This window comes from Pseudorasbora parva, chromosome 3, assembly GCF_024679245.1.
Source record: "Pseudorasbora parva isolate DD20220531a chromosome 3, ASM2467924v1, whole genome shotgun sequence".
NCBI lineage: Eukaryota > Metazoa > Chordata > Actinopteri > Cypriniformes > Gobionidae > Pseudorasbora > Pseudorasbora parva.
This window is the reverse complement of record NC_090174.1, coordinates 37351879-37378736: the sequence shown is the minus strand read 5'-3', so window position 1 is coordinate 37378736 and position 26858 is coordinate 37351879. Positions and strand designations below refer to the sequence as shown.

General features: G+C 37.7%; 3 protein-coding genes across 4 annotated transcripts; all 3 read right to left on the bottom strand.

The window, feature by feature from the left end:
- Positions 1-1020: 1020 nt before the first annotated feature.
- On the bottom strand, positions 1021-11104 carry LOC137071045 (myosin heavy chain, fast skeletal muscle-like). The gene is made up of 39 exons (XM_067438705.1): positions 10883-11104; positions 10644-10787; positions 10406-10562; positions 10279-10306; positions 10060-10174; positions 9815-9907; positions 9603-9666; positions 9411-9509; positions 9224-9327; positions 9003-9141; positions 8738-8856; positions 8490-8639; positions 8227-8397; positions 7831-8131; positions 7641-7711; positions 7415-7502; positions 7186-7303; positions 6987-7110; positions 6748-6884; positions 6267-6522; positions 5934-6176; positions 5650-5826; positions 5387-5532; positions 5213-5303; positions 4722-5111; positions 4511-4637; positions 4059-4177; positions 3783-3979; positions 3516-3699; positions 3237-3402; positions 3017-3141; positions 2603-2911; positions 2279-2482; positions 2068-2193; positions 1813-1983; positions 1543-1647; positions 1369-1464; positions 1160-1291; positions 1021-1072 (listed from the first exon to the last, which is right to left on the bottom strand). Exons 1-39 carry the CDS (start codon positions 11087-11089, stop codon positions 1052-1054), a joined length of 5814 nt encoding a protein of 1937 aa, XP_067294806.1. The 5' UTR covers positions 11090-11104; the 3' UTR covers positions 1021-1051.
- A 1589-nt stretch (positions 11105-12693) lies between these two features.
- hspb15 (heat shock protein, alpha-crystallin-related, b15) lies at positions 12694-16429 on the bottom strand. The gene is made up of 3 exons (XM_067438706.1): positions 15806-16429; positions 15599-15662; positions 12694-15350 (listed from the first exon to the last, which is right to left on the bottom strand). The coding sequence occupies exons 1-3, from the start codon at positions 16170-16172 to the stop codon at positions 15194-15196; spliced, it is 588 nt and encodes a 195-aa protein (XP_067294807.1). The 5' UTR covers positions 16173-16429; the 3' UTR covers positions 12694-15193.
- Positions 16430-16756: 327 nt separating this feature from the next.
- On the bottom strand, positions 16757-26661 carry dab2 (DAB adaptor protein 2). 2 transcript variants are annotated; one of them, XM_067438703.1, is made up of 15 exons: positions 26461-26661; positions 23409-23687; positions 23082-23221; positions 22233-22331; positions 21991-22122; positions 21637-21720; positions 21252-21278; positions 21120-21170; positions 20923-20985; positions 19825-20466; positions 18873-18999; positions 17874-18512; positions 17568-17779; positions 17329-17421; positions 16757-17197 (listed from the first exon to the last, which is right to left on the bottom strand). In XM_067438703.1, exons 2-14 carry the CDS (start codon positions 23539-23541, stop codon positions 17347-17349), a joined length of 2424 nt encoding a protein of 807 aa, XP_067294804.1. In that variant the 5' UTR covers positions 23542-23687; positions 26461-26661; the 3' UTR covers positions 16757-17197; positions 17329-17346. The 2 variants fall into 2 exon arrangements, with proteins under 2 accessions (XP_067294804.1, XP_067294805.1); XM_067438704.1 differs by lacking the exon at positions 19825-20466 and having other exon boundaries at positions 26461-26660.
- Positions 26662-26858: the final 197 nt, after the last annotated feature.

The window sequence follows — 26858 nt, the reverse complement described above, 5'->3', positions numbered from 1 at the left end:
ATGAGGATAGTGATGACCACAAAAGTGTTTTCTTTATTAAATAAGATTTGGTTCAGGTGATCACCTAATCAGCACCTCATTCAGTAGAACGAGGTGTGCCTGTGTTGGAATTCAACAGACATTGGAATGGAATGGCTTCCATACTTGTAGAGATGCTGATTTAAGAACAATTTGCAGTGGTCTCTTAATTTTTTCCAGAGCTGTATATTTATTGAAAATTGAAGCTTTTGCAATTTCATAAATTCACTAAACCAAATTGTGATGTTGATTTTATTTCAGTCATTCGTGCAGCCCTAGATAACCTCACACAAGCTCTGTCTCGCAAACTGTATCGCACGCATGTAGGTGCTACTGTGTAGCCCTATTAATCGCACTGACCGAATTTTTGAAGCACGTGCGATATGTCATAGCCTACAGCCCTATTTGCTTATATGTATTTCATGACTAGGCATAGTTTGTTGAATCCTTGTGACCAACAAGTAACATATTTCTGCAGAGTTTGAAAAAATGAAACAAAAATATATAACACTGTACTGTACACTGTAACACTGAACTTAACCAAGTGAATTGTCTAAATTAGTTTAGTTTTTATATAAATAATATGATATATAGCTTTTAAAATATAGTTTTTATGTTAGATTTCTAATCTCTAGTTAACATATTCCAGTGCCTCTGGAATCAGTATAGAAAGCAGACTTATATGGTGAAATTCACAATAATAAGTTCAGGAGAATTCTGTTCAAAATAGTACCAAATTTGAGCTACAAGTTGAAGTTTTGGTTTTTACTTAAATAGGCTGACAAGTGTTCAATGTTAATGTAGCTAGAAATAAAAATATGAAGCACAAATTAAGTTCATTAAGTTCATAAACGATTTGTTAAGCCACATACATATCTATCAAGTGTTATAAATTATCATGAAGCATACTTCGGTAACAGCACAACATAAACAATAGTGAGTGAGTGAAAAATGACCACAAAAGAAAGCTGCTGAGTTTCAAGGTTTATTAATTTCACAGCTTTGGCGATGTGTACATGGTATTCTAAGTTTTTCACTCAGCTGCCTCTTTGCCCTTTAAAAAAAGAGAGTGAGCAAATACATGATTAGAATAAAAGAGAATACATGTTAAGTTTGAACATGCATCAGAAAAATAAATTACCTTTCCAGCATCACGGCTCTTGGCTCTAAGCTTGTTGACCTGAGACTCAGCAATGTCAGCACGCTCCTCAGCCTCTTCAAACTCATGCTGCACCTTCCTCAACTTGGACAGGTGAGTGTTGGCTTGTTCCTCCTGCAAAGTTACATACAATTATATCAGGAACTTAATATGTTCACAAGGTGTTTATAGTTCTTTTATTTGGTACTTACAGATTCTTCAGCCTGTCTCTTGTAAGCCTTGACCTTCAGCTGAAGCTTGTCAACCAGATCCTGCAGTCTGTTGAGGTTCTTCTTATCCTCCTCAGTCTGCAGATAGTGAACATGGATCAGACTAGAACATAATCAAATTAAAATGATCTGAATTTTACTATAATTGTTCTCTACCTGGTAGGTGAGCTCCTTGACTCTCCTCTCATATTTGCGGACACCTTTAACAGCATCAGCTCCACGTCTCTGCTCTGCTTCAACTTCAGCCTCAAGCTCACGGACCTATAGTTGGAGGGAGATATTATTTATTTTTTTCAGTCAATGGAAATATGTTTAGACTATCCCCCTCCTCCCGCCCCCCTCCCCCAACAGAGTAAACAGAATGTTTAAGCATTACACAGACCTTTCAGATTATAACTACTAACTTCAGAATAAAGGTAATCTTACTCTGGACTCCAGTTTCTGGAGCTGTTTCTTTCCTCCCTTCATGGCCAGATTCTCAGCCTCATCCAGACGGTGCTGAAGGTCCTTCACTGTGACCTCCAGATTCTTCTTCATCCTCTCAAGATGAGCACTGGTGTCCTGCTCCTTCTTCAGCTCTTCTGCCATCATTGCAGCCTTTTGCAATAATAAAGAATGTCATTGGACATTTTTTAAGTATGTAATCATCTTTTGTAACATTTGGCAGCTACTGTTACTCACATCAGTGATGGCCTTCTTTGCTTTCTCCTCTGCATTTCTGGCTTCCTGTACAGTGTCATCAACTTCACTCTGGATTTGAACAAGGTCAGCCTCAAGCTTCTTCTTGGTGTTCAGGAGACTTGTGTTCTACAAAATGGAAAGAAAACAATTGGACATTTCAAATAATGCTCTCAATTTCCTTAATTTCATTGTAAAAATATAATGCCGTTACCTGAGAGTGCAGCAGCCCAACACGCTCACTGGCGTCCACCAGCTCTTGTTCAGCCACTTTGCGGCCTCTCTCTGTCTGCTCCAGAGCAGCTCTCAGCTCCTCAATCTCAGACTGCATCAGAGTATTTCTGCGCTCCACCATGGCCACCTGCTCCTTCATGTCTTCCTGTCCTCTCTGGGCATCATCAAGGTGCAGTTGGGCATCCTGAACAAAACAATAGCTTTAGAAAAGGCTTTCAATCGGCTTTCTGATGACCTTAACCTATGAAAAGTTAGATTGTACTTACATATGAATACATCCCAAAGTCAAACAGAATTCATATACCTTGAGTTGTCCCTGAACATTCCTGAGTTGTTTCTGGGCCTCAGCAGCCTGGCGATTGGCATGGCTCAGCTGAATCTCCATCTCATTAAGGTCTCCCTCCATCTTCTTCTTGATTCTCAGGGCATCATTCCTGCTCCTGACTTCAGAGTCCAGAGTGCCCTGCATGGATTCAATGACTCTCTGGCTGTTCCTCTTGATCTGCTCCATCTCCTCATCCTTCTCTGCAAGCTTCCTGTCAATTTCTCCTTTGACTTGGTTTAGCTCAAGCTGGACACGAAGAATCTTGGACTCCTCATGCTCCAGGGTGCCCTATGAAAAATAAAAACTGTATTTAAATATCAGAATAAAAGTATGCATTAACAACCCATTGTGATGGTTCTATCATGAATTCCATATAAATCTCCAGATACTGACTTCAGCCTCCTCCAGGGCGGTCTGAATCTCTGCCTTCTCAGTCTCCACTGTCTTCTTGGCCTTTTCCAGCTCATGGATGCTCTTACCAGTCTCACCTAACTGCTCTGTCAGATCTGAAATCTCCTCTGTAGTAAGAAAAAAATATTATCTGTAATCATAATCATGTTTGCTTTTTAATTCTCATTTAGAATTAAAACACTGAAGTCTTTTCCATTCTTACGCTGCAGATTCTTGTTCTCTCTCTTGAGGGTCTCCAGCTGATCCAGACTCTCCTCATAGGAGTTCTTCATCTTGAACAGTTCAGTGCTGAGTGAACGGGCCTCTTTCTGGGCACCTTCCAGCTCTGCCTGACCTTCCTCATATTTCTGCTTCCATTCTGCCAAGACCTTTAGTAGAGATGTTTTAGGATCGGTTTGTTTATAGCATGTTTAACAAAGCCCATTCCAGCAATACTTTACAAAAGAAAATATCTTATATTAACTCAAAACAATTTGTTTACCTTGTCAAAGTTCCTCTGCTTCTTGTCAAGGTTAGCAGCCAAGCCATTGGCTCTCTCCACATCAATCATGAGGTCCTCCACCTCACCCTGGAGTCTCTGTTTGGTCTTCTCCAGAGATGCACATTTGGAGTTCACTGCCTCAATTTGTTCCTCTGCCTCTTGCAGACGCTGAGCCAGCTTCTTCCTGTAAAGTAATACACATTATTTTGAATTCTAATCTATAAAACAGCTGTGACAATTAGGACTATTATACACTAATATACATACTTGGACTCTTCAAGCTCCTCGGTGCGCTGGATGGCATCTGTTTCATATTTGGTTCTCCACTGAGCAACCTCACTGTTGGCCTTTGACATTCCCCGCTGCAGCTCAGCCTTTGCCTCCTGCTCTTCCTCAAACTGCTCACGGAGCAGGTCACAGTCATGACGGGCTGATTGCACAGCATGAGCCAGTGCGTTCTTAGCCTAGGAGACAAAGTCACATCAAATTAGTCTCAACAGTAAAATAATTGCCAATGTGCTTGTATTGATTATGCTGTATTACCTTAACCTCCTCTTCAATCTGCCTCTTCAGCTCCTCAATTTGCTGAGTGAAAGCTTGTTTGCCTCTGGTGAGTTGAGAAACCAGAGCCTCCTTCTCCTCCAGCTGACGCCCAAACTCACCTTTTGAGATTTACATTTACAAAAACATTTATAAGGCACAGTGATGGTGAGGGAAATGGTTTATATTAATATTAATTGAGAGGGAAGAAATATTGTTTTTTATGATAGTAGTAGCAATTATTTATTGTTGATAAACTACTTGGAGAGGGTTTTAGTGCTCTGCTTTCAGTCTAGTTTCCACAACATGCTTAAAATCCTGCCAGAAAGCTGGCATATCCAACATTATCTCTTCAATGTGTGCACCTGCAAGTGTTTAAACAATTTTGCCACTATATGTTTGTGATCATGTGAGTCATTTTATAGTGGAGGAAATAAAACATATATATTTATTACCATTTTCAGTTTGAAGTCTTGCTCTTTGAGCACCAATGTCATTTATCTGGCGAAGGTTCTCGTCATTCTTGGACTTAATTTCACTAAGTTGGTCCTCAAGTGTGCGGCACATCTTTTCAAGATTAGCCTGTAAACACCAATATCATTGGATGTTTAAGAATCTTAACCACGTGTTATATTTGCTTGAGTTTTTTATAAACCATTCTCCAACCTTTGCTTTGGCAACAGCTTCCATGTTGCTGGAAAGATCATCAATCTCCATTTTGAATTCGCTCTTCTCTTTCTCAAGCTTCTGCTTGACACGCTGCAGGTTGTCAATTTGCTCTCCCAGCTCAGCCACACTGTCTGCCTGCTTCTTGCGGAGGGCAGCAGCAGTAGCTTCATGCTGGAGGGTGGACTCTTCAAGATCACGACGCAGCTTCTGGAATTCAGCTTCTCTCTTCTTATTCATCTCGATCTGAGCAGCAGTGGCTCCTCCAGCCTCCTCAAGCCTCTCACTGATCTCCTCAAGTTCCCTGGAGAGATCAGCTCTTTGCTTCTCAACCTTGGCACGAGCAGCGCGCTCAGCCTCAATCTCTTCCTCCAGTTCCTCAATGCGAGCCTATGGTGAAAAGTAATTAATTTGATTATATGTATTTGATCTGTATTTGATCATATTGATTGTAATATTTGAAAAAATCTGAAGCTGAAATCTGAAAATACCTGAAGCTCCTTGATCTTCTTTTGGAGTTGAGCACCCAGAGATTGTTCATCTTCTATCTTGCTGAGCAGCTGACTCGTTTCAAAGTCTTTTCTGTGTGCAAATAGGGAAAACCATGAATGGTATGAAATAAACGAAAACTATTATTTTTATAAGAATTTGCAAAGAATTTGTACTTCTTCAGCTTCTCATCAGATTGCTGCTTGTCATTCTCCAGGTCCATGATGGACTCTTGGGCTAATTTCAGGTCTCCTTCAAGCTTTCTCTTGGCTCTCTCAAGATCCATGCGGAGCTTCTTCTCTTGTTCAAGAGAACCCTCAAGCTACAGGACAATGATATATAAAATATGTTAATTTTTATAAATATAAAAGTTATGTTCTCAGTGATAAATAACATATACACACAGTTAATTAATAACATGTTTACACAATCAACTCACATCATCAACTTGCTGCTCAAGCTTTGTCTTGGATTTGGTCAGGGTGTTGACTTTGTCCTCCTCGGCCTGAAGATCATCCAATGTCTGCTGATGTGCCTCTTGGAGGGCTTTCTTCTCCTTCGTAAGCTTAGCAATGCTCTCATCCTGAGCTGCCATTTCCTCAGTCAAGTTCTTGACCTGTGGGATTTGTTTGTTTTATTTCAAATAAGCTCATATTTTACTATTTATATTATATGTCTGCATATGAGACAGAAATTATGTCCAATCTTAAACCAATCTCCAACCTTATTCTCAGTGGCATGTTTCTCCTTCTCCACTTTAGCCAAGGTGAGCTCCAGGTCATCAATGTCTTTCTTCAGCTCAGAGCACTCATCCTCCAGTTTCCTCTTCTTAGCTGTCAGTTCAGCATTGATTTCTTCCTCATCCTCCAGTCTCTCAGTTGTCTCTTTGAGTTTAGCTTCAAGCTGAATTTTGCTTTTGATCAGACCCTCACACCTCTCCTCTGCATCTGAGAGATTCTCAGATTCCTGTTAAACATAGGTTGCTATATCATTAGAAACAGCATTACACAGGCGAATGGAGGCTAAATTTAATTAATTAAATTCAAGAAAACTCACAGATGCTACTTGCAGCTGCAGATCATTTTTCTCTTGCAGCAGTGCTACCATCTTCTCTTCAAGCTCCTTCTTTTTGGCTTCAGCCTTGGCAAGATCTTCTTTGCATTTTACAAAGTCCTCTTTCATAGTTGCCAGCTCCTTCTCAGTCTCGGCACTCTTCAGCAGAGGCTTAATCTTGTAGTAAACCTTCATCCATGGCCAGTGTTTGACATTCATGAATGAGCGGATGTTGTATTGGAGGGTGTAAATTGCATCCCTGAAGAAACAATTGAGATGATCAAATGCAGAATTATTGGTAAATTTTATATTTTTTAGCTAGTCAACAAAATAGTTTCTTCACTTTATGGGTCAAACATATTTGGATATAGTATTTTTAAATATCTTTAAAAATATTTGTATTGATAACTCATAAACACTGTAAATTACTGTGGGTTATGAATTATTGTTGTAAAATTCCCCACTGAATAAGCTTTATACTCACCTCCTTTCAGTCATCTTCACAAACTCCCTCCTCATCAGGTAGCCACGGCACAGAGCCTGAGTCATTGTGACCAGAGTTGCCAGTTTCTCATCACGCATCTCCTCAAGAGTACCCAGAAGACCAGCTTTGAAGAACACCTGAATTTATGTAAAACAGTAAATAAAAATATATTGGTTTATCTGTATAGGCTAAATGACCATGATCAGTGAATCTTGAAAGTTGTAAAGCTGAAAATTAACCTTTGTGTGTCCAAATCTGTACTCATCATGATTAACATCAATGGATCCCAGGAGTTTCTCACTGGCCTTCTTGTTATCCATAAACTGTCCGTCTGGGATAACACCGGCATTCAGCACCTTGTATCTGTGGAGGATTGATCAAAATGTTTCATATCTCCCAATACTACCGGAAATAGTATTTTCATGTGGTCCCATTTACCTCTGCTTGAAGTCAGCATAGAGGATTCTGCTGGGGAAACCCTTTCTGCAGATTCTGATACCTTCAAGTACACCGTTACACCTCAGCTGGTGGATAACAAGGAAGTTCTCCATGAGACCTATAATGAACAGGTTACATCATGAGCTTGGTAAATTAACATTATCATTATTATATATACAATAAATATTGTATTAATATGAGAATATTTGTGAGCTCTTTTTTACTTTACCTGGAGTCTTGGACTCATTGGGAATCAGGCAACGCACAAAGTGAGGGTGAGTGCTCCTCAAGTTGGTCATGAGCTTGCCCAAGTTCTCCTGTTTAATCATGAAAAGAGTCAGCATTCAGTTGTTGATTTCTCTGATATAAACTCAAGCAAGGTGATGTACAGTCAATGCATCTTAAGTCCTTTCAAATGCATCATTATTCACATTTGGTCTCTAACAAAGACATACTCTGAACTGAGAAGACACAGTCTGCATGGAGCCACCCTTCTTCTTGCCTCCCTTCTTTCCACCACCAGTCTCTATTCAGATAAAGAGACAAAAGAAAACATTTAAAGTAATAACAAGAAAACAGTGCAAAACTGATTCAAAGTTTGGTTAAAATGATGTACATAATCATGTTAACACTTCAGTTTATTACCCTCAACAACAGGTGGGTAGAGAGTAGCCAGCAGTTTGACAGAAGACTTCTGGTACAGCTGCAAAACAGACTCGTTCAGTGGATCCTTGTTCTTGTCCAACCAGCCAGAAATGTTGTAGTCCACCGTTCCAGCGTAGTGAACCAGGGAGAAGTGGGCTTCAGCCTTGCCTTTGGCAGGCTTTGGTTTCTCAAAAGCTTTGTTCTTGCCAAGATGTTGATCATACAGCTTGTTCTTGAAGGAAGTGTCTGTAGCTTTGGGGAACATGCACTCCTCTTCAAGGATGGAGAAGATACCCATGGGCTGTTTAGAAAAAATGTTGTTTAATGAATAAAAATGCATGCTTTTGAGAATAGACCATTAATGGTAATTAATAAGTTCAAAAACGGGTAAAAAACCTTCTCAATGAGCTCAATGCAAGCAGCCAAGTCCATGCCGAAGTCAATAAACTCCCAAACAATGCCCTCCTTCTTGTACTCCTCTTGTTCCAGCACAAACATAGTGTGGTTGAAAAACTGTTGCAGTTTCTCATTGGTGAAGTTGATGCACAGCTGCTCCATGCTGTTGAACTAGAGGAAAAAATAACAACAAAAAAAACATTTATTGACTAAATACTGAAAATGATTCAATTTGACATAAAAGATCAAAGATTCATTCTTACGTCAAAGATCTCAAAGCCAGCAATATCCAGCACACCAATGTAGAAATTTCTTTGTTGTTTTGTGTCCAACATCTGATTGATACGAATGACCATCCACAAGAACATCCTCTCATAGATAGATTTGGCCAATGCACTAACAGAGTTATACACCTGTAGAATAGATTGGATATTATATTAAATACTTATGCTTTTTTTTTTTTTTTTTTTTTTGCTTTTGCAATAAGTCAGATTGAACAAATACTACATACCTGTGGCACGGTCTGGCCTTTGGTCACAAACTCATTTCCGACCTTGACTCTGGGGTAGCACAAAGCCTTCAGCATATCAGCAGAGTTCAAACCCAGAAGGTAGGCAACTTTGTCAGCCTCTGCAATAACATTTTTGTTTAAATCCAGCCCTTTTCTTAGCTTGAAAACTAAAACCACTAAAACCTTTTCTTTGTGAAAATAGAAATACAGATTTCTCAATTCAAAGCACTGAATGCTGACGCACATTAGTACTGTTTAGTCTCACCCTCTGTGCCATCAGGCTCAGCCTGCTCCTCACGCTGCTTCTGCTTGAACTTCATGTTGCCATGATGAAGCACAGCTCCAGTGAACTTGTAGATGCTCATTTTCTCCTCATTACTAAAGCCCAGAATGTCAATAGCACTCTGAAAATTACAGAGAAGAATGAGCTCTAGGATCTGCCATATTTAAACAGAATATGCCACTATTCAAACAGCAATGACTCACATCAGTAGCATCCAGCTCCACTGTATCATCAATGCTGGCCACTGTGATCTGACCCTGACTGCACATGGGGAAGTCATAGGGGTTGGTGGTGATGAGTGTCATTTCTGTGAAAATGCAAAGCATTTAAGAAAGAGTATCTTACAATATTATCTGGAATTTAAACAAGGAATGAAAATGTTGAGCCTACCAATCAGCTCAGGCTTATGGTTGGTCATCATCTGGTAGAAGATGTGGTAGCCTCTCTCATCTGGAAGCTGGAATGACACTCTAGACTTCTCCAGCAGATCTGTTGAGAGAATGTACTTGAGTCACAATCATCTGAAGAGTGACAGACAAAGACAAATGTGCAGGATGGATCAATAAAATCATGTCCACCTACATGTCTCAATGTCAGCACTAGCCAGTTTTCCAGATGTACCGAAGTGAATTCTGATGAATTTACCCTGTTTAAAACAAAATTACAAATTATTATATTTTTTATAATAATTTTTAATATTAATAATGATGACTATAATAATAATAATAATAAAATATTTTATAGAAAAATCCAACACAACTGACTAACTGAACTGGATGTAAATAAAAACTTACGAAACGAGAGGAGTTGTCATTTCTCACAGTCTTGGCATTACCATAAGCCTCGAGCAGAGGGTTGGCAGCAATGATCTGGTCCTCAAGAGAGCCCTGTGTTGTTTGAATGGTTTTTATTTATTTTCTATTTCATGAATTAACACTGTTTATAGGCATTTGACAAATTCACATATCATATAGTTTGTGAGATGAGTGTAAATCACAATCTTTCAAAATAAAATGTATGAGAGTTGTATATCTCATACCTGCATTTTGCCTGGAGTCTGCTCTTTCTTCTTCTCACCACCTGCCACTGCAATTGTGGCAAAGTACTGGATGACACGTTTGGTGTTCACAGTCTTTCCAGCACCAGATTCTCCACTGGTTTATGAGAGATTAGAAGACAGAAGATGATAAGACACGAGGAAGTTCCACAAGAGAAAAATATAAATGATCAACATTATAGTTGAAGACTTGATACATACGTAATCAGGACAGACTGGTTCTCTCTGTCTGTTAATTCAAAGGTAATAATGTTTAAGCAATTGTTTTATAAAACTATAAATGTGAATTTCAACTTATATAATTCAGATCTCATAAATCAGATCTTACCACACAGCATGAACTGATAGGCGTTGTCAGAGACAGAGAAGATGTGGGGTGGGGCCTCCATACGCTTTTTGCCTCTGTAGGCAGACACAACTTCAGCATCATACACTGGGAGCCACTTGTAGGGGTTCACAGTTGCACAGAAGAGTCCAGAGTAGGTCTGAAATGAGCAGAGGAGTCGTCAGATTGCAAAAGCACAAAATTAATTTAGATTAATTTTTTATGTTGTTTGAGAACTTACGTAGATCATCCATGCAGCATAACGCTCTTTGAGGTTATACAGCACAGAGGCTTCATTGAGATGGGTCATCATGGCCATGTCCTCAATCTTGTCAAACTTGGGAGGATTCATTGGGTGGACATCATCCTCCTTAGCAACTCTTTCCTATAATTATTATCCAGTCAATTTTAGATTTATCAGTACCATGTAATGATTAATTTAGTTTGAGCATCCAATTTTAATGAAATGTGTAAATGTACCTCCTTAGTGTCAAGCAAAATAACAGTGACTTTGCCACCCTCTTTGCTCTTGATCGTTCCCTTGAGATACAACTCTTTGTCATCAGCCACATAGCAGGCAGTCTTGGCATCAAATGGTTTGCTCTGAGCCTCGATTCTCTCCTTCTCAGGCTTACGAAGGTAAATGGCAGCTTTGCCATAAATGGCCATCTCCGCGTCCGTACTCATGTTGGCGGCTTACTGGAGTGAACAGAGGGTAATTTATAATCTCACTATACACCATTAATTGTTTTAAGTTTTAATGACACTTGTCATCATCCATATATCTATATCCAGTGTCATGGTAATATTAAAAAAAGATGTTTATGACATTTCAATTGTAAAATTGTAATACTATAACATGACATAAATAAATAAATCAACTGTCCATGAATTACAAACAAGAAATTTAATTATTACCAAAATAAATAAGAATGAACTTTACCTTTTTTTCCTTCTTCCCACTAGTGATGTTTTTCCAGCAGCCCTAATAGATGTAAAAGTCACGTGACCTTTCTGTTCTACATTTTTCTCTTAATTTATTTATCAAAATATTCCCATACATTTTATTTAATTGGTAATACTTTACAATAAGGTTTCATTTGTTAACATTAGTTAATGTATTTGCACATAAGCAAGATATTTGTTACTGTATTTGTTCATCTTTGTTGATGTTAGTTAAAACTCCAGCTGCATTAACTAATGCTATCAAATAAAAATGTTGATTTTAATAATGCATTAGTAAATTTAGAAATTAAAATTGAACAAAGATTGATAAATGCTGTAGAAGGGGTTCGTCATTAGTTCATGTTAGCTAATGTAGTTAACAACTGTTAACTATTAAAACCTTATTATAAATAAAAGTGCCATACATTAATGTGATCTTTCTTTTCACATCTCACATTTAGTAATACTGAAAAAACTTGAATGCAAACATCCATAATATTCAATAGTCAATCTTTCCTCTATTTTGTCTAATCATCATCTATTGTAAGTGTTTTTGTAACAACTAATTTCAAACAATAATATTTTTTAAATAATTAGAGTTCTCACCACAATCACGAACTCTTCTGTCTCCTCGACAGTCTTCGGGGCTTGTCCGTACCGGCTTATATTGGATTTGTTCTGCTAGCCAAGCAGAAGTTAAATATGGCTAACAAATGTCTAATATGACAGAAATCGGAGTCAAGGAATTAATCAGGTGAAACACTTGGCTCTGACAATCATTCTGAACATGGGAATAACTGTACTGCTTATTTTTTCCAGAACAAAATACTAAATGGTCTCAGTGTTTTCTTTATTTTTTCTTAGAAAAAGTGAAGTTTATATATGATTTTTTTGTTTGATACAAAAATTGCATTAATATAATTAAATACTTAAAGATGACATTCAACACTACATTGAAGATAAATGTAATGTCAACAGATTTATGATACATCAGTGACTCTGGAACCAAGACTGGATTAGTCACACATAGATTAGTTCTTATTTAATGTACTTTTTAATGACTGTGCTATGGCATTTGGAAGTCTCAAATGTAGGTTTGTTGTTTTTGCTACTTGGAGAAAACGTTGGAAAATGTTTCACGTTCAAACAACAGAAGCCTCGGTCAAACTGGAAGCATGTTATAATCATCAATGTAACAATTCAAACTGCTTTGCATTCAACATACAGTGGCCACACACAAAAAAATAATAATTAGGGGACTTGTAAGTCACACTTGTATATACATTTTAATGCATTAGAAACAATTTAAAACCCAGGGGCATTTGCAAACAAATGATGCTAGAACATTTCTCAAAACGCTTTTTTTATTATTATTTACATTTACATAATTCTTATTATTTATTTATTTTTTGCAGTGACTTAAAACCAAATGGTCTTGATCGGATAAAGTTCACACAGGTGTCTTTTACACACAAGTTCATCACATTACCTATTCCACTAGCATTTGAAAACCATACTGTACAAATACCTAACTTTGAACAGCATATTGTTTAATCAAAAATCAAGTTTGTCTAAAGTGTCCACAATAATATTAGACATTAACAATACTGCAATATCACCTTATACATTAACCTGAAGCATAGTTTTGACTTTTTATTGCCTCATTCAATCAAAAAAAAGACATCAACACTAGCATAACATTTGCTTGATTTTATAGCAGGGCAATGAGTGTAGCACTGAGCCTGCACATTCTTAGCAATGCATGGCTTTTAGCAGGTTAGGGTGGTAGCATGCGAGTAAGAAAGATACAAGGCAAGTGAGACGATCAAATTTAAAGGCAACCAAAATGAAAGGTTTACAGCATTAAATTGCTTATGCTGTAAAGAAACCCTGTATTAATTACGTCCCATGGTGATCATGAAAAAGGTCTCCTCATACTTTAATGTTGTGATTTAAGATGTATACTAGCTTCTTCAATACATCAGAAAACGCTAAACGTGAATAACAGATGTATTCCTGAACAAAACTGTTCCTTTGTTCCTTGTTATGCTCACACATTTATGCTGTGCGTGTAACACTGAAATGTTAAGATGTTGACAAATGAAACATTTATTGAGCCATAAATCATCATTTGCTCATTACATTGGAGAGTTGCCGCTGTGGAGCTCGGTGACATTCTCACCATTTCAACGCCTTCCTTCCTCCTGAATAGCTTAAGGCTTGTAATGTAATTGGATATTCCCTGTGCTGTATTTTTGGCATGTCCACCATGTGTGCACTCACTAAGTTAAATGATGGTGCCAAGTGGCAGCGCTACATACTGCGGTGTTATATGGTGTATATTTACAGGCTTAGTTCCAGCCCTCAATTTAATCCGGCATGTATAACAGCAGTTATCATAAACATTTTAATCAGCTCAAGCTGTTTAATGCAACTGGTGATGCATTCATTGGTTTTAATTGACTCACTTAATTGATACAAGAAATAAATAAATATTGTCACATTTTTTATAGCTGTTTACATATATAATTGATTGTAACATATATTGATTGTGCTAAAATCTCTATGCGCACGTATTGAGTCCTAGACAACTTGTAGGTCAATTTGTAAGTTGTTTGTGCCCCAAGCAGCTAATTAAATTCTGCCAGATATGGTCAATCTATGCACACATGTACACTCTATCTAGGTCAGAGTCTAATACGAGCTAATGAAGATTGAAATCTTTATCTCCTTGGATTCATTTCAGAAATCTGAAAAGGCAGGAAAACGTATGAAACATGCTAGATGACTAACTCATGTTAAAGATATATTTGAATCATATAAAAGATAATGGAACAAAATACTGACCATTTGGGAACATGTTGCTGTTTTTACCATGCATTGTAACTGAGACATGTAATTTGATAACTGCCCTTGACCAATGTGATGAAAGCTGTGGAACACATCCAAAAATAGTCAAGGTACAACTGTTGAAGTAAGGAGAAACTTGCCTTCGTACTTCTGATCACCTCCAAGAAGGAAACCAAAGAAGGAAGGCTTTGGGTTTCATAACGGTCATGAAGTTCAGTTCACAGAATCTGGTGTGTGCTGTATGACTTTAAATACCAGCACCATCTATAGGATGTGACATGAAGCTTTACTCGGCTACATAATGCTGAGATTAATTATTTGTTTACCTAATTATTGATTAGGGATCACAATTTCAGAGTCCTCATGTTAAATATATGTATGTATGTGATTGTATTGTATTATTGTTACACATACAGTCTTTCAAGATCAAACAGATTGTCCTGGCATTATACGACACCAACCCTAAGGGGAAAACCCTTTCAAAACATTTTTATTCTAGCCTGAAAAAAAGTGAACTGATCTGAACTTTCTTTAGTCTGTCAGTACTATCTGCACTGTAAAAAATAGTATAAAATAGTAAAAAAGTTATGACAACATATGTTTTTACATTGTTTTAACTCATTAAAATTGTTAGATTATAGGTTTTACAAGATGTAACTCGTTTTTTAAAGTCAGTTTAAAATAATCTAAGTTGAAAGTACTTAAACATCCAAGTCGATTGTACTTAAAAAGTTCATGCTGACTTTTTTCTATAGTGTGGTTACATAGAATGTATAAAATTAGAAGAATTATTATACATATAAAGCACAAATAATACATTGTATAATGCTCTAAGAATTTAAAGTAACTGCAGAGCTTATCGATTTAGCATATTTAATGTGTCTGCACAATGTTTATAATTTGGTAATGGTTGCAACACTAGCATTTACAAGGTTAGCCATCAAAAACAAAAAAAGGTTAGGAAATTACATTCATTACTTTTAACATATTAGGTAATTAGTTTGCAGGCAATGGTTTGTCCACCGTGTGAATAGGGATGACAATCTCTCCAGGAAGACATTTATTAGAGCCGGGTAATGGGACCTCAACTGAGAGAATACCATCTGGAGACAACATGGAGCTGATCAGTTTTAGGTCTACATCTGCTGGAAGCCTAAGGAATTACACAAGAAAAATTAAACCAGCCATGAGTAATGATGGAGTAACACCTTACTGTATGTACAGCTGTAACAGTTATTATAAAAAAATAATAAAAAAAAATTAAAAAAAAGCATAATTTACGTTTAGGTTCAGTTTGGAGAAATGGCTTTTGTTCTTGTGTTAATTATTGTCATTTTAAAAAAGAGTAAGAGTTCATCAGATAACACCAGTTAACAACAAAATAAATAAGAGTTCCCTTACTTGTATTTTCTTGTAAAGCTTCTTGAGATCAATCTGTGATTATCCTGCCTTTCCTCATGATTACCTACGAATAAAAACAGATGCCATTGCCATCTAAACGAAATTTGATTTGGAATCTGTGATGTCATTGTAAATGCAGTATTTATTAACATAAGTATGCAAAGCATTATAAATAGAACAAAGCCAGACATATCAAGGTCATCATACCGGTGATCTCCAAATATCCCTCCTTGGTTTTGATGCTGATCTCCTCTGAAGAAAATGGACTGACATCTAAACAGACTTTCCAGTTTTGCTGTCCTTTCATTTGTTCACAAACCGATTCAGAATCCCGTTCTTCGGGTCCAGTGCTTGATTTAGGAGGAATCTCCATGCACAAAGAGCTGAAGAGAGGTAAACGCATAGATCCTGGCCAGGTTGATGTCCCTAATCTTTTCCTGGCTGAATCTATCCAGCTAACCTCATCAGGCTCAAGGAAACAGGGGAGGTCAGAGTTTTGGTTGAAAAGGTTTTTTTGTGTTCTCTCCTGAAGAGGGTCCCAGCAGCCATGTCGGTGAAACAAAGGACGAGGCATCTTTAACGTTAATTTAAAAACACTTTGTTTTGGAGTTTCGAATATCTGATTCTGGTATAGCAACAGTGAATCTGTTTTGCAGACTTGCGAAAAAAGCTACAGAAAGTTTCCACGCACTTCTTTTATACTGTTCTTGTCTATTAAACCTTCATCCCTAATTATCCAGTCCCAAAAATACAAAAAACAAAGAGGCTTGGCAAATTTTTACCCCGATGTTACAATCTGACATACACAGAATGATGCCATCCTGTCTGTATTAATAGAACTGAAGGGATAATGGCAAATTCTTGGCGCATGACAATGGGCACACTGGCAATGGTGTCGTTTCATTAATGGCCTCTGTAGTCTGGTCACATCTTGGTGCTCTTTCTTTTACCATGGTAACAAACTTTGTTGTACAACAGTATGTACATTATCAAAGCTCTAAAGAATTTCTCAGTCAATCCTGTAAACAACATTTAAAGTCAGATATACGAAGATACATTAACACTAATTGCTCAGATTGCATACCTGAGGCCAAATTAAGCAAGATTACTTATGTTTTAACACATAGGGAAAACAAAAAAAAAACACAAAGCCAGATATTCATTTACTTACTTTCTTTAATGATAAATCATTAGGATTAAGCATATTTACTTCATCATAAATGCTCAGGGTAATTGCATAGAGGGGAAAAAAATCATTTACACAAACATGATCATTATCTTTTATTTTCTCTTCTTTTCTATTATGCTCTACAGAAGAACCCCCAACTTCCCCCAACTAGTTCACTGTGCATCTTATTTCATGAGTGACTTGGGATTGAAATGGATTGATCTGAATGGACTGGAAGAGAAAGGCTGATCTGTGATCAGTTAGAAAGGCACAGAAAGGGAGGATACAACAGCTATACAGTGGGAATGTGAAGAGAATACAAGAAAAAGGTTTAGGAGCACATTGTTCTTCATTGTAGCAGAATGCTGATGGCATCTCTAGAGTGCTTGTGTGGTTTTCTGGCTCAGCAGCACTGGATCAGTGGGAGTGTACTGAAATAAATATATGAACAGGTAATTATTCATATTAAGATTTCAGTTTATTCATGTTCATAAAACCAAGCCTCTGCATAACATAGATGGCATATATGAGGTAATATTGAAATATGTATAGGGTTCTGTACCAGCAGTGCTCAAGTTTCTCAGGCAAAAGGATTTCCCCCAAACGGGTCTCCAAACGCATCTGCGAGGGCAGCAGTCTGAGTGGCTGGAGTGCTCTGTAATAAATGTAAATAATAAAAAAAACGTAACTTAACCTCCAATTCAAAATATCACCAAATTTGCAATCCCAAAAACAGAGCGTTTTCTCAACACTTAACTTTTAGAATTATAGAAGTAAAGTAAAGGGTACATTTTCACATACTGTATTCATAGGTGGTGCCCCAAAAGGGCTAGTTCCAAAAGTGTCATCAAAAAGGTTCGAGTTTGCTGCAGGACTCTGGTTTAAGGGTGCAGGGACTAGATTAGGAGTGAAGGCAGCATCCAAAAGCCCTGGGGTTGGGGCCGGGATCAGACCTGCTCCCTGAGGTACTGCAACTGTCGCAAGGGACTGCTGAGGAGCAAGTTTAGAAGTCCCTGGACACAAGATGGGGAACTGTAATGAGCAATCAAAATCGCTATGCTGCATGTCTTAAATCATAAGTTACGGGTGATAAAAATAAATGTCTACCATTTGAGCTAACTGAGATTTGGTTTATGTCAAAGTCATCGTGATCTGCAACATCCTGAGCCAGGCCAACCTTACTGGAAAAGTACTGGTCAAATGAGCCATTGGTGTTTAGACCAGGTTCTTGTTCTCCTTTCTGAGGCTTAATCATCTGGAAATTTTTGAACATGTCTTTTCCGGTCTTCTTCTCCTTCTCCCCAAGGGGGTCCAAAGCTGTAAAGGCACTTCTGGCCACTGGGGGTTCTTCTTTCACCGGAGGACGGGGTGGAGGCCGAGGAGGAACTAATGCACTCTGCTGCATACCCATCATAGCATTAGGAGGCATTATGGGAGCAAAATGGTTTGGTTGGTAAGGACTGGCTACAGGACCAGCTGTAGGCGGCCAGGCCCCAACAGGTGCTGTAGTTCCCGGTTGACCCCAAGCTTGGGTGGCAGCTGGTGAACCAAAAGGCAAAGCTCCTTGCGGCCCCCATGCAGGCGCAGGCAGGCCCCCAAATGCAGATGGTTGAGGGAAAGGTTTTGGTTGGCCTGGAACAGTTGCTTGAGGAACACCACCCTGAGGAGGAAACATTGGTGGTGTTTGACCCCATGGAGCTGTCCCAGGAGTTTGAGTGACAGAAGTAGGGCCCAGAGACAATGAACCTACAGAACAACAAAAACAAAAAATTAAGCACGAACACAAAAATAAATCGGGATCATGCTAAAAACAGCATTAAAAAAAAAAACAAATTCCAATGAAATTGGGTTTACAAATAAAAGTCAGCAGATCCCAGAAGGTGCTAGAAGCTAAAATAAAAAGATCTTACAATACATGTAATGTATATTAATTCACACTGTAAAATGCAGATTGTTTTTTACACTGTCTTCATAATATGAAACTTAGTAATTTTTCCTTCACAAAGAATACATACGCATTAATACAGGACCAAGTTAAAAATAAAAAAAGGATTTATCAGATCAGTCAATTCAGTTCAACAAATGAACCAAAAGCAAGCATTATACCAAGAGCATTGATAGTGGAGGAAGGCGTAGGGTTGAATAGGTCCGCTGGAATGGAGTTCTGATTTGAAGGCTGAGACTGGGTCGGTGGAGCAAAGAGATCAGCTCCAAACATGTCATTTCCAGGTGACTGTAGAGGCACAATGTTGTTTAAAAACATTTTTAGTACTCTGCACTCTAGCAAACTTACAGTGCCAAAAGACGTGTGTGTGTGTGTGTGTGTGTGTGTGAGCGCGTGCGTGTGCGTGTGCGTGTGCGTGAGACTGAGTGAGAGAAAGAAGAAAGAGAGAAAGAAATCTAGGCTCTAACTTAACTGCCTATATATATATAAAAACAAAACAAAAAGGCAGTTAAGTTATAGCTACAGTATATTTGTACAGAGCATGCAGTCATAGTAGTGCTTTCAGGGATTGTCATGACTTTGTTGTATACATCCACAATTAAATTATTTATTTTTATTTATTTTTTATCTGTGAAATGAACCATTTTGTATGGGTTCATCCAGCTTCTACAGTTGAGTAGAGAAAATGGACCATGCGGTCTGTTAACATAAAACTTATGCTTAGTAGCTTGGTATCAGCAAATAGTATATCAAAATCAATTTAAGACACACAGTACATAGACAACAATGCCATGTCCCTCAAAACAAATGAATGATGTGACAGTTCCCATTAAACTTTCCAACGTGGCAAATTACCCTTTAAAATTAAATAAACTCCCCAAAAATAAATCCAACTATCGTGAGACAGCTCTAGGAGACAGATTACAAGGACTTTCTTTAATCATCCATTCTTTCTCAAGCCTCAAGGTATTTGGACAATGTAAACATCTGGATAGTTTAAATAATTAAATATTTATCCAATTGTGTTTATGCCTAACAGCACTGTCCTTATAGTCTCTCTCATGCATTGTAAGTGAAGTAATACAGACAGAGTTGCTTTAGCCACATGTTCACCTTCCCTCTCCTCTGCATGTATCCAGACTTTGAACTTTGGGGTGGGGGGGGGAGGACTGTCAGGCCTCCATTTTGAACAGAAGATGGCGGAATGGTTTGAAACAATGCCATGGATTTGCTTGATCCATTGCACAAGAGAGGAGTTTGGAAGACAGGAGGACATGCTTTGGCTAACCCGTTTAAGATGGTTGGGTTGTTGTTCATTGAGGTACACAAAAAAGGATTCTGGCTATAGAGGGAATTGCTGTCACCATTTACGGTGCTAAAGGAAAGCTGCTTTACTTGTGCATTTGGACTTTCATGAGACAGCTGGGTACTGGACAGTCCATTAAACTGCTCACTGTTTGGAGAGGAGTCTTTATTCAGGCTTTGCTGCAAGTCTGGCTCATTCAAGAGGAAACTAGAAAGATCGGACTTGTTATTGGAAGATAACATGGAATCGGATTGGTCATTTAAGGGAGAAAAGGGATCATCACTGAAGGGATTGGGACTAGGAGTTGGGAAAAGATCTGATGTGAATGAAACTGGTTTGTCATCTGATTTATGGGAGAGAGGAGATTGGTAGCAAATGAAAGGATTTTCTTGATTTACTTGAATGCCATCAATCACAACAGCAAAGTCAAGCAGCAGAACACTGTCAGGCTGGTTTTAGAAGAAAAGGGGGGGGAAAAAGGATTAGGCAAGATAGATTCTCGGAAACATACTGAAAGAAAACAGCAAGGAGCATCATAACATCAGTAAGTGTGACTGCTCTTTTCCCATTTTTGGGGTTTGGGTGCCATCTACTGGCCAGTGAGATTTTACCAAAAGCATTTAGCGAAAGAGTATTTGGTTTGGTCATGAAAACAGCCAATGTAAATGCTCGAGACACTTAAATGAGAAATTGTGAGGGATGATGGGTGACTTTGGTAGATTTTAACAGAAGATACTGGCAAAGCATTTAGTACATTAAGAACTCAAAGCATGGTAAAAAGAGCAATTATGTCTAGTGAAGAAATATAAGACAATAAATCTAGCCACATGTATCAAGGCAAACTCTTTGCTCATTCTAAAGTCTGGGTATATTTCTAAAATAAATGTATACTGTAGGATCATTACCGTAGGCGAGTGAATATCAGGTGGAGTGGACATATTGCCAAACAGGTCCATCTGCTCTACAGTCTGAGAATAACACACAAAACATGGCATCTCAAAAAAGTTATTTGATCTGAAAATCTAAGGATTCCAAGGTCCATTTGGAGTAGATCATTTAAATTTATGATATTGCCATTTTGTACAAAGTTGCAAGCACTCACTTTCACAGAATTTTCTTGGCCATCCAGGGTGAGTAAAGCATCACCACCATTCTGATGACCGAAACAAGACAGATGAAAGATTACATTCAAAGAAAACATTTGAAATATTAGCCAAAAATTGTTTATACCCACCTCAATCACAGTGCCATTTCCTTCACCCTGCAAAGTAGTAAAGTTTTAGTAAATAAAATGAAAATATAATAGGAAAAAGGGCTCAAAACATTTATGAAAACCTGAAAATTAAAACCACAGTTTATGAAAATGTGCATATTCAATTCAAAAAGCTGTCAACTATTGACATCTGTTATTATGTTTGGAAAAAACATCTTGATTACTACAAAATAGCTTAGCTTACTAACAGACAAATATCTAGAGAAGCCTACATTCAATACAGCATGAAATATGTAGTACCAAATATATCTCTCAATCTTAGACAATAGTAATTTAAGAGACACTTAATTGAAGAGAGAAAATAATTGTAAATGCTTTTGGTTTAAAGGTTTACAATTATATATACCGTCTGTGCAGCCTCCTGTTCTTTCTTCTTCATATTGAAAATTAGTTGAAACAGATCCTTCAAATCAATGACCAGAGGCTCAGCCTGTAAGAGAGGAAGTAACAGCAAGAGTAGATGAGGGCTCTTACTTTGGATTGCGTATTCAATCCACATTTCAAATGATCATCATTTTTATTTGTTATTGTGTAATTTCTGTTAATGGCTTCACATAGAATATATACATATATAAAAAATATAATTTATACACACTATAATATATTATTAAATATATTATAATCAATTATATTATATAGTGGCAAGATTTGATATACATCACAAGATTTAATATTTTGTGTTTGATGAAAAAACTCTGACCTGCTGAGCTGTTTTAACAGCAAAAAACTGATGCTGCCCCTCTGCTCCACAAACATATCCAAAGGCCCGGTTATCAGTGACATCCCGAGCAATGAAAGAAATCTTATTCACCACATGTTCATGTTCAATCACCTGAGTGAGAGATTGGAATCATGATATGACAGAGCATGCTCTCAGTCCAGAATTGTATGACATGCAGGCCAATAAACAATTCCACAAAGTGTATCCAAAAAACTACTCACCCCAGTTTTTTCATCAACAATTTTGATTCCTGTTAGAGAGATGTTAACCCATATTCTTTGCTTGTGCTTGCCTTGAGAACGAGCAGCTATTGCCATGCCCTGTACACAAGCAAAAGTGGAGAACAGCTCCTTCCAAAAACTGTGCCACATATTATAATGTAGGATTGAGCAAATATGGGTAGAACTTTTAACTGCCCTAGTACTTCGGAAATCCCCCTATATATGCGGATAAAAACGTGGCACAATGGCCTTCATCACAGTATGCTAATGCCAGTCTAGTGCAAGGGATTTGTCAATATGCTGATAGAGGACTGTTGGGACACTCCATGCAAAGGATGGTTCTGTCAGGGGAGACAGCACGTCAATGACACATCTCTGTACCATTTGCATCATGGGACACAGGCTTTTCTCTACTAGTGTGTTCTAACATGTAACCACATGTGTTTGGGCTCATCTGACAGCTTAAACTGAACCGTGGTGAACTCAGAGAAATTAAAGTATCCTAATATGCAATATGATTATTATAGGTCCTACAGCTTAAACACGCATTGAGGAGAATATGTAAATGTACTTGTCCCCCTCTTAATCACCACCCATTTGCCATAAGTGTTGGTATTCCACTCATGTTTAACAATGCTTTGCTCAGGCTATAAGAAGGAAAGTTAACGGTTGATCTTGGAGAAAGGCTTTAACCCTGCCACACACTGGTGCGTAACCACATAATACAAGAATGGCTTTTATGGCCTCCTCTCCACGGTAGTGCATTATATTGTTACAGGTAAGTATTTAGAACCATTAAAAATATACCATAAAAACCAAAACAGAAAGAAAGCCATCTTGAATATGCACCTTTAGTTTCATCATGGAATCCTGACACATTTTATCCCCTCTTGCTTCTGGGACATCATCCACACCAATAAGCTTGGCTTTATATCTCACTCCATCACCCTGAAACCTGGCCAGCAGGAACTCATCTGTCTTCTCTGGGACTGTGGAGGAACGGGACGAGCTCATTATTTAAATTAAAGAAAAAAAAGAAAAGAAAAAAGAAAGGAGTGAGTGAGTGAGTGAGTGAGTGAGTGAGTGAGTGAGTGAGTGAGTGAGTGAGTGAGTGAGTGAGTAATGATGGTTTGCTGTAGGCAACATAAGAGGCCAAAAGAGGCAGCCAGACTGTACTTTTTCTCTTTTCCCTCCAAAATGAAGTTCTGGTCACGGGTGCAGTGGGTGTTGTGGCAGATGTTGGCTCAGTGGTTGATGCTGGCTCTGCTGGTACCACAGCAACGGGCTCTGCATCAAGTGGTTGTGACATGATGGGTGCTCGTTACAGGAGAATGAAAGCACAAACAAAACAAAAAAAATGGGACAAAACCCAGCCAAGAGGCAAAAAAAAAAAAAAAAAACAAGGGGAAAGATGCAGGTGGGATATTCAGCAAACACACATTCTCAGCACTGCGCCTGGACAGAGAGAGGAAAAGAAAAAAATAGATAAACAAACAATTATTAGTTGAGAACTTTAAAATGTGCCCAGCATCTCTTTTATTCATGACGCATTAAGATGCTTGCATACATAACCAGGTTAATACCTAAGAAGCTACTCAAAAAGGCATCATAAACATATTTACAAAAAATTATAAAAATTAAACTCTGCCAACCATTTTAACTTGAGCCATAGATTCTGTTAGTGACAACGGCAGAGGAAGGAGAGGAAACAGCATAAGCAAAAAAAAAAAAACACTTCCTGCTTAGTAGGCAGGAAAAAGTGCAAAATAAGTTTTCCATCCCTGAAATACAGGATTTATAGGAAAATGCCATCAAGGGGAAAAAATATCTTCAAAAATATTCCCTAATTTAATTTATATGCCTAATCTCCACATTTGAAATCAAATTCCCCCATGAACATTATGACCAATAAAAGTACTTTCAAAACCAAAATGTGTAACCTTTAGAAACAAAATGCAAATGGTTAAGTATAAAGTAACAATCATGAACTAATTTCAGACACTAATGGAAAGGCTGTTCATCTCAACCAGAAGATCCATTCACAACACTCATACAAGACAGAAAAAGATCTTCATAGATATCCATCAGTTCAACTGAAACGGTCTCATTCAACTAAGAAAAGATAAAATAATTTCAAATGGTCTGAAAGACATACCTTATGAGCAGCAAATACCGTTTAGCTGTGTATTTCTCAGCAGAAAGAGGAAAAAGTGCAAGAGCAAAGGTGGGCAGATCAAAGGTTGAGCAATTAAAACCTGTTAATCCTTTTCCAGCAGCTCATCAGCCCTAAAAACACATCTCCAATCCCATGATTCTCAAGATTACCCAAATGTTCTCGCCACAGAACATTAGGTCAGAATTACTTTTCTGGGTTTACACTGCAGAAGAACGTCTGTCTGATATACTCAGGATTATCTGTTCCTTATCTTACATGAATTTTTCGTGACCAATATTTAGACGCAAGATTATGAGTTTTCATAATCATAATGCAGAAGGAGCCTAAAGCTGTGACAAGATGACAAAATGGAGCTGAACATATTTCAGCAATGGCCACACAGAGATGAAAGAAAACTGCCATAATGAAAGCATTAAAGTTTTATAATTAACCCAGAGTTCTATTAGGTCATATGACTGAGCAGCATGAGCATTATATTTTAAACTTTCAAAACAACAACAAAAACTATGACAATAGCATTCCTTAGGCTTGAACCACACACACAATAAATGAGAACGCAGAAAAATCTAATTGGCAAATCAAGTTAATTTCAAGAGTAATAAGAAAACTCAAAGTAATGCTTTATGACAGTCTGCAGCTGACAGAGGCAGAGATGAGCGGTTTAATCAGCTGAGTTGATTATCAAGAGCGGAAAACAGTAGCAGGATAGCTGTAAGATAATGGACATTACTGCCTAGTATCCAGGGTCATAGTGTAAAATAGCCTGTAACACAGCAACCATAAAACAAGTGTGATAAGCAAAATGAAGATTCTTGTGCAACATACAATAATGAGCGTTTTCTGCTTTACAAGCACCCAAGAAGGTAATCTGCATGCCGTTTCACACAAAGCACATAATAAAATGGTGATAAAAAGTTCACACTTTGTTTTTCGTTTTGGGATGGAAGTTAGTTTTAAACATGGGTTATGAAGTGCAATAGATCTCTGCCCCGTCATATTCATACCAATCAAAATACACATTACAGGACAAGCAACAATCAATTCAACAGTCTAATATCTGACATCTATTACAGCCGCTAGAAAAGGAAACTGGGCCTAGATAAAAGCATATTACGAACAATATTAAACAGAACTTTCTTCTGCATGCCAATTCATAGATTTTGCCTAATTGCTTAATTAAATATTATAGAAATCAAAAGAATTTGGATGCATTTTCCCCATATTCTTCTAGAACATAACCTGAATGACTGAGAATATTTACAGACACAATCTTATGACCATCTACACATTAACCCAGATGAGTCAGGTAAGACAAGATGGAGGACCACACAAGTTCAGAAGATGAGGTCTCTGTATTATTATTTTTCCCGGTTCCTTTTTTTGTTTTGTTTTTTACAATATTCCACCTTAATGGTTTGAGAACTCCTGAGGTCTATATGTTTGATCTTCTGTTCTAAAACTAAACACCTTTCAGTGAAATGCCTAATATAATTTCTTGTTTATACTCAGAGGAGTACTGGTCTCATGGCCCTGGCTGTTCAGTAACTTAAATGAACCCAAAAGTTACAACAGTTCAGTTTCATTAAAACAGAGGATTCAGCAACAATTGAGGGTGTTCATAAACAGGCACAATTCCACCTCAGCAGTATTACAAGCATGCAAGTTACACATTAGCCTTGCAAACAGGTCCAATACATTAATAACATAAAACGGCATAAGCAAAGGACACCTATGAACTTGGAAGGCAATTTATACTTTGATTATAATCCTCTGGTGCTGGTCCTTAGCAGATCATTTCGTTAGTTTTTTATTATATTTATTATTATTATTTAAGTTTAGATAAAAGTAAAAATCTGAAGCTAACTTAAATGGCAAGTGGTGAAATTCAAAACCACCTTTTAATTCTGTAACCATGTTTAAATGAAATTCAAGTTCATTGAAACGTTTATTTTGTAACTGCCACCCCATCAAGTCCATATCGGTCAACTATCAAAACGCCACAGGTAGGCTAGTAACACTAGAGGATGTCGCGCCAGAGCCTCCGTAACTTACCGCAATTATGCATTCTTGAACTCCACACCTGAAAAACTGATAACAAACTCAAAATAGTGTTGAGGAGCGCCGTGGACAGTTTGAATGAGTGTGAAACGCAAACCACTCTTGCTCCAGACAGGCGGTCCTCCTCCTCAAACTGCTTTCTCGCTACCGAGTGCCAAACTGACGGACACTTGAGCGCCTCCCACAGGTACCGCGCACCTTATCTCGGCCTTTATAACCAATACACTGATTGATTAACCTTGAATTGAACACAAATACTTTTAGCAAAAAGCATCACTTGATGATTATATTACATACATAATGGACACTTTTTTTTCAAATTAATAAGAGATTGTCTCTTTTTTTAAATAAAAAAAATATATATTAAAACTGCAGTTTTCATAAGCTTACAT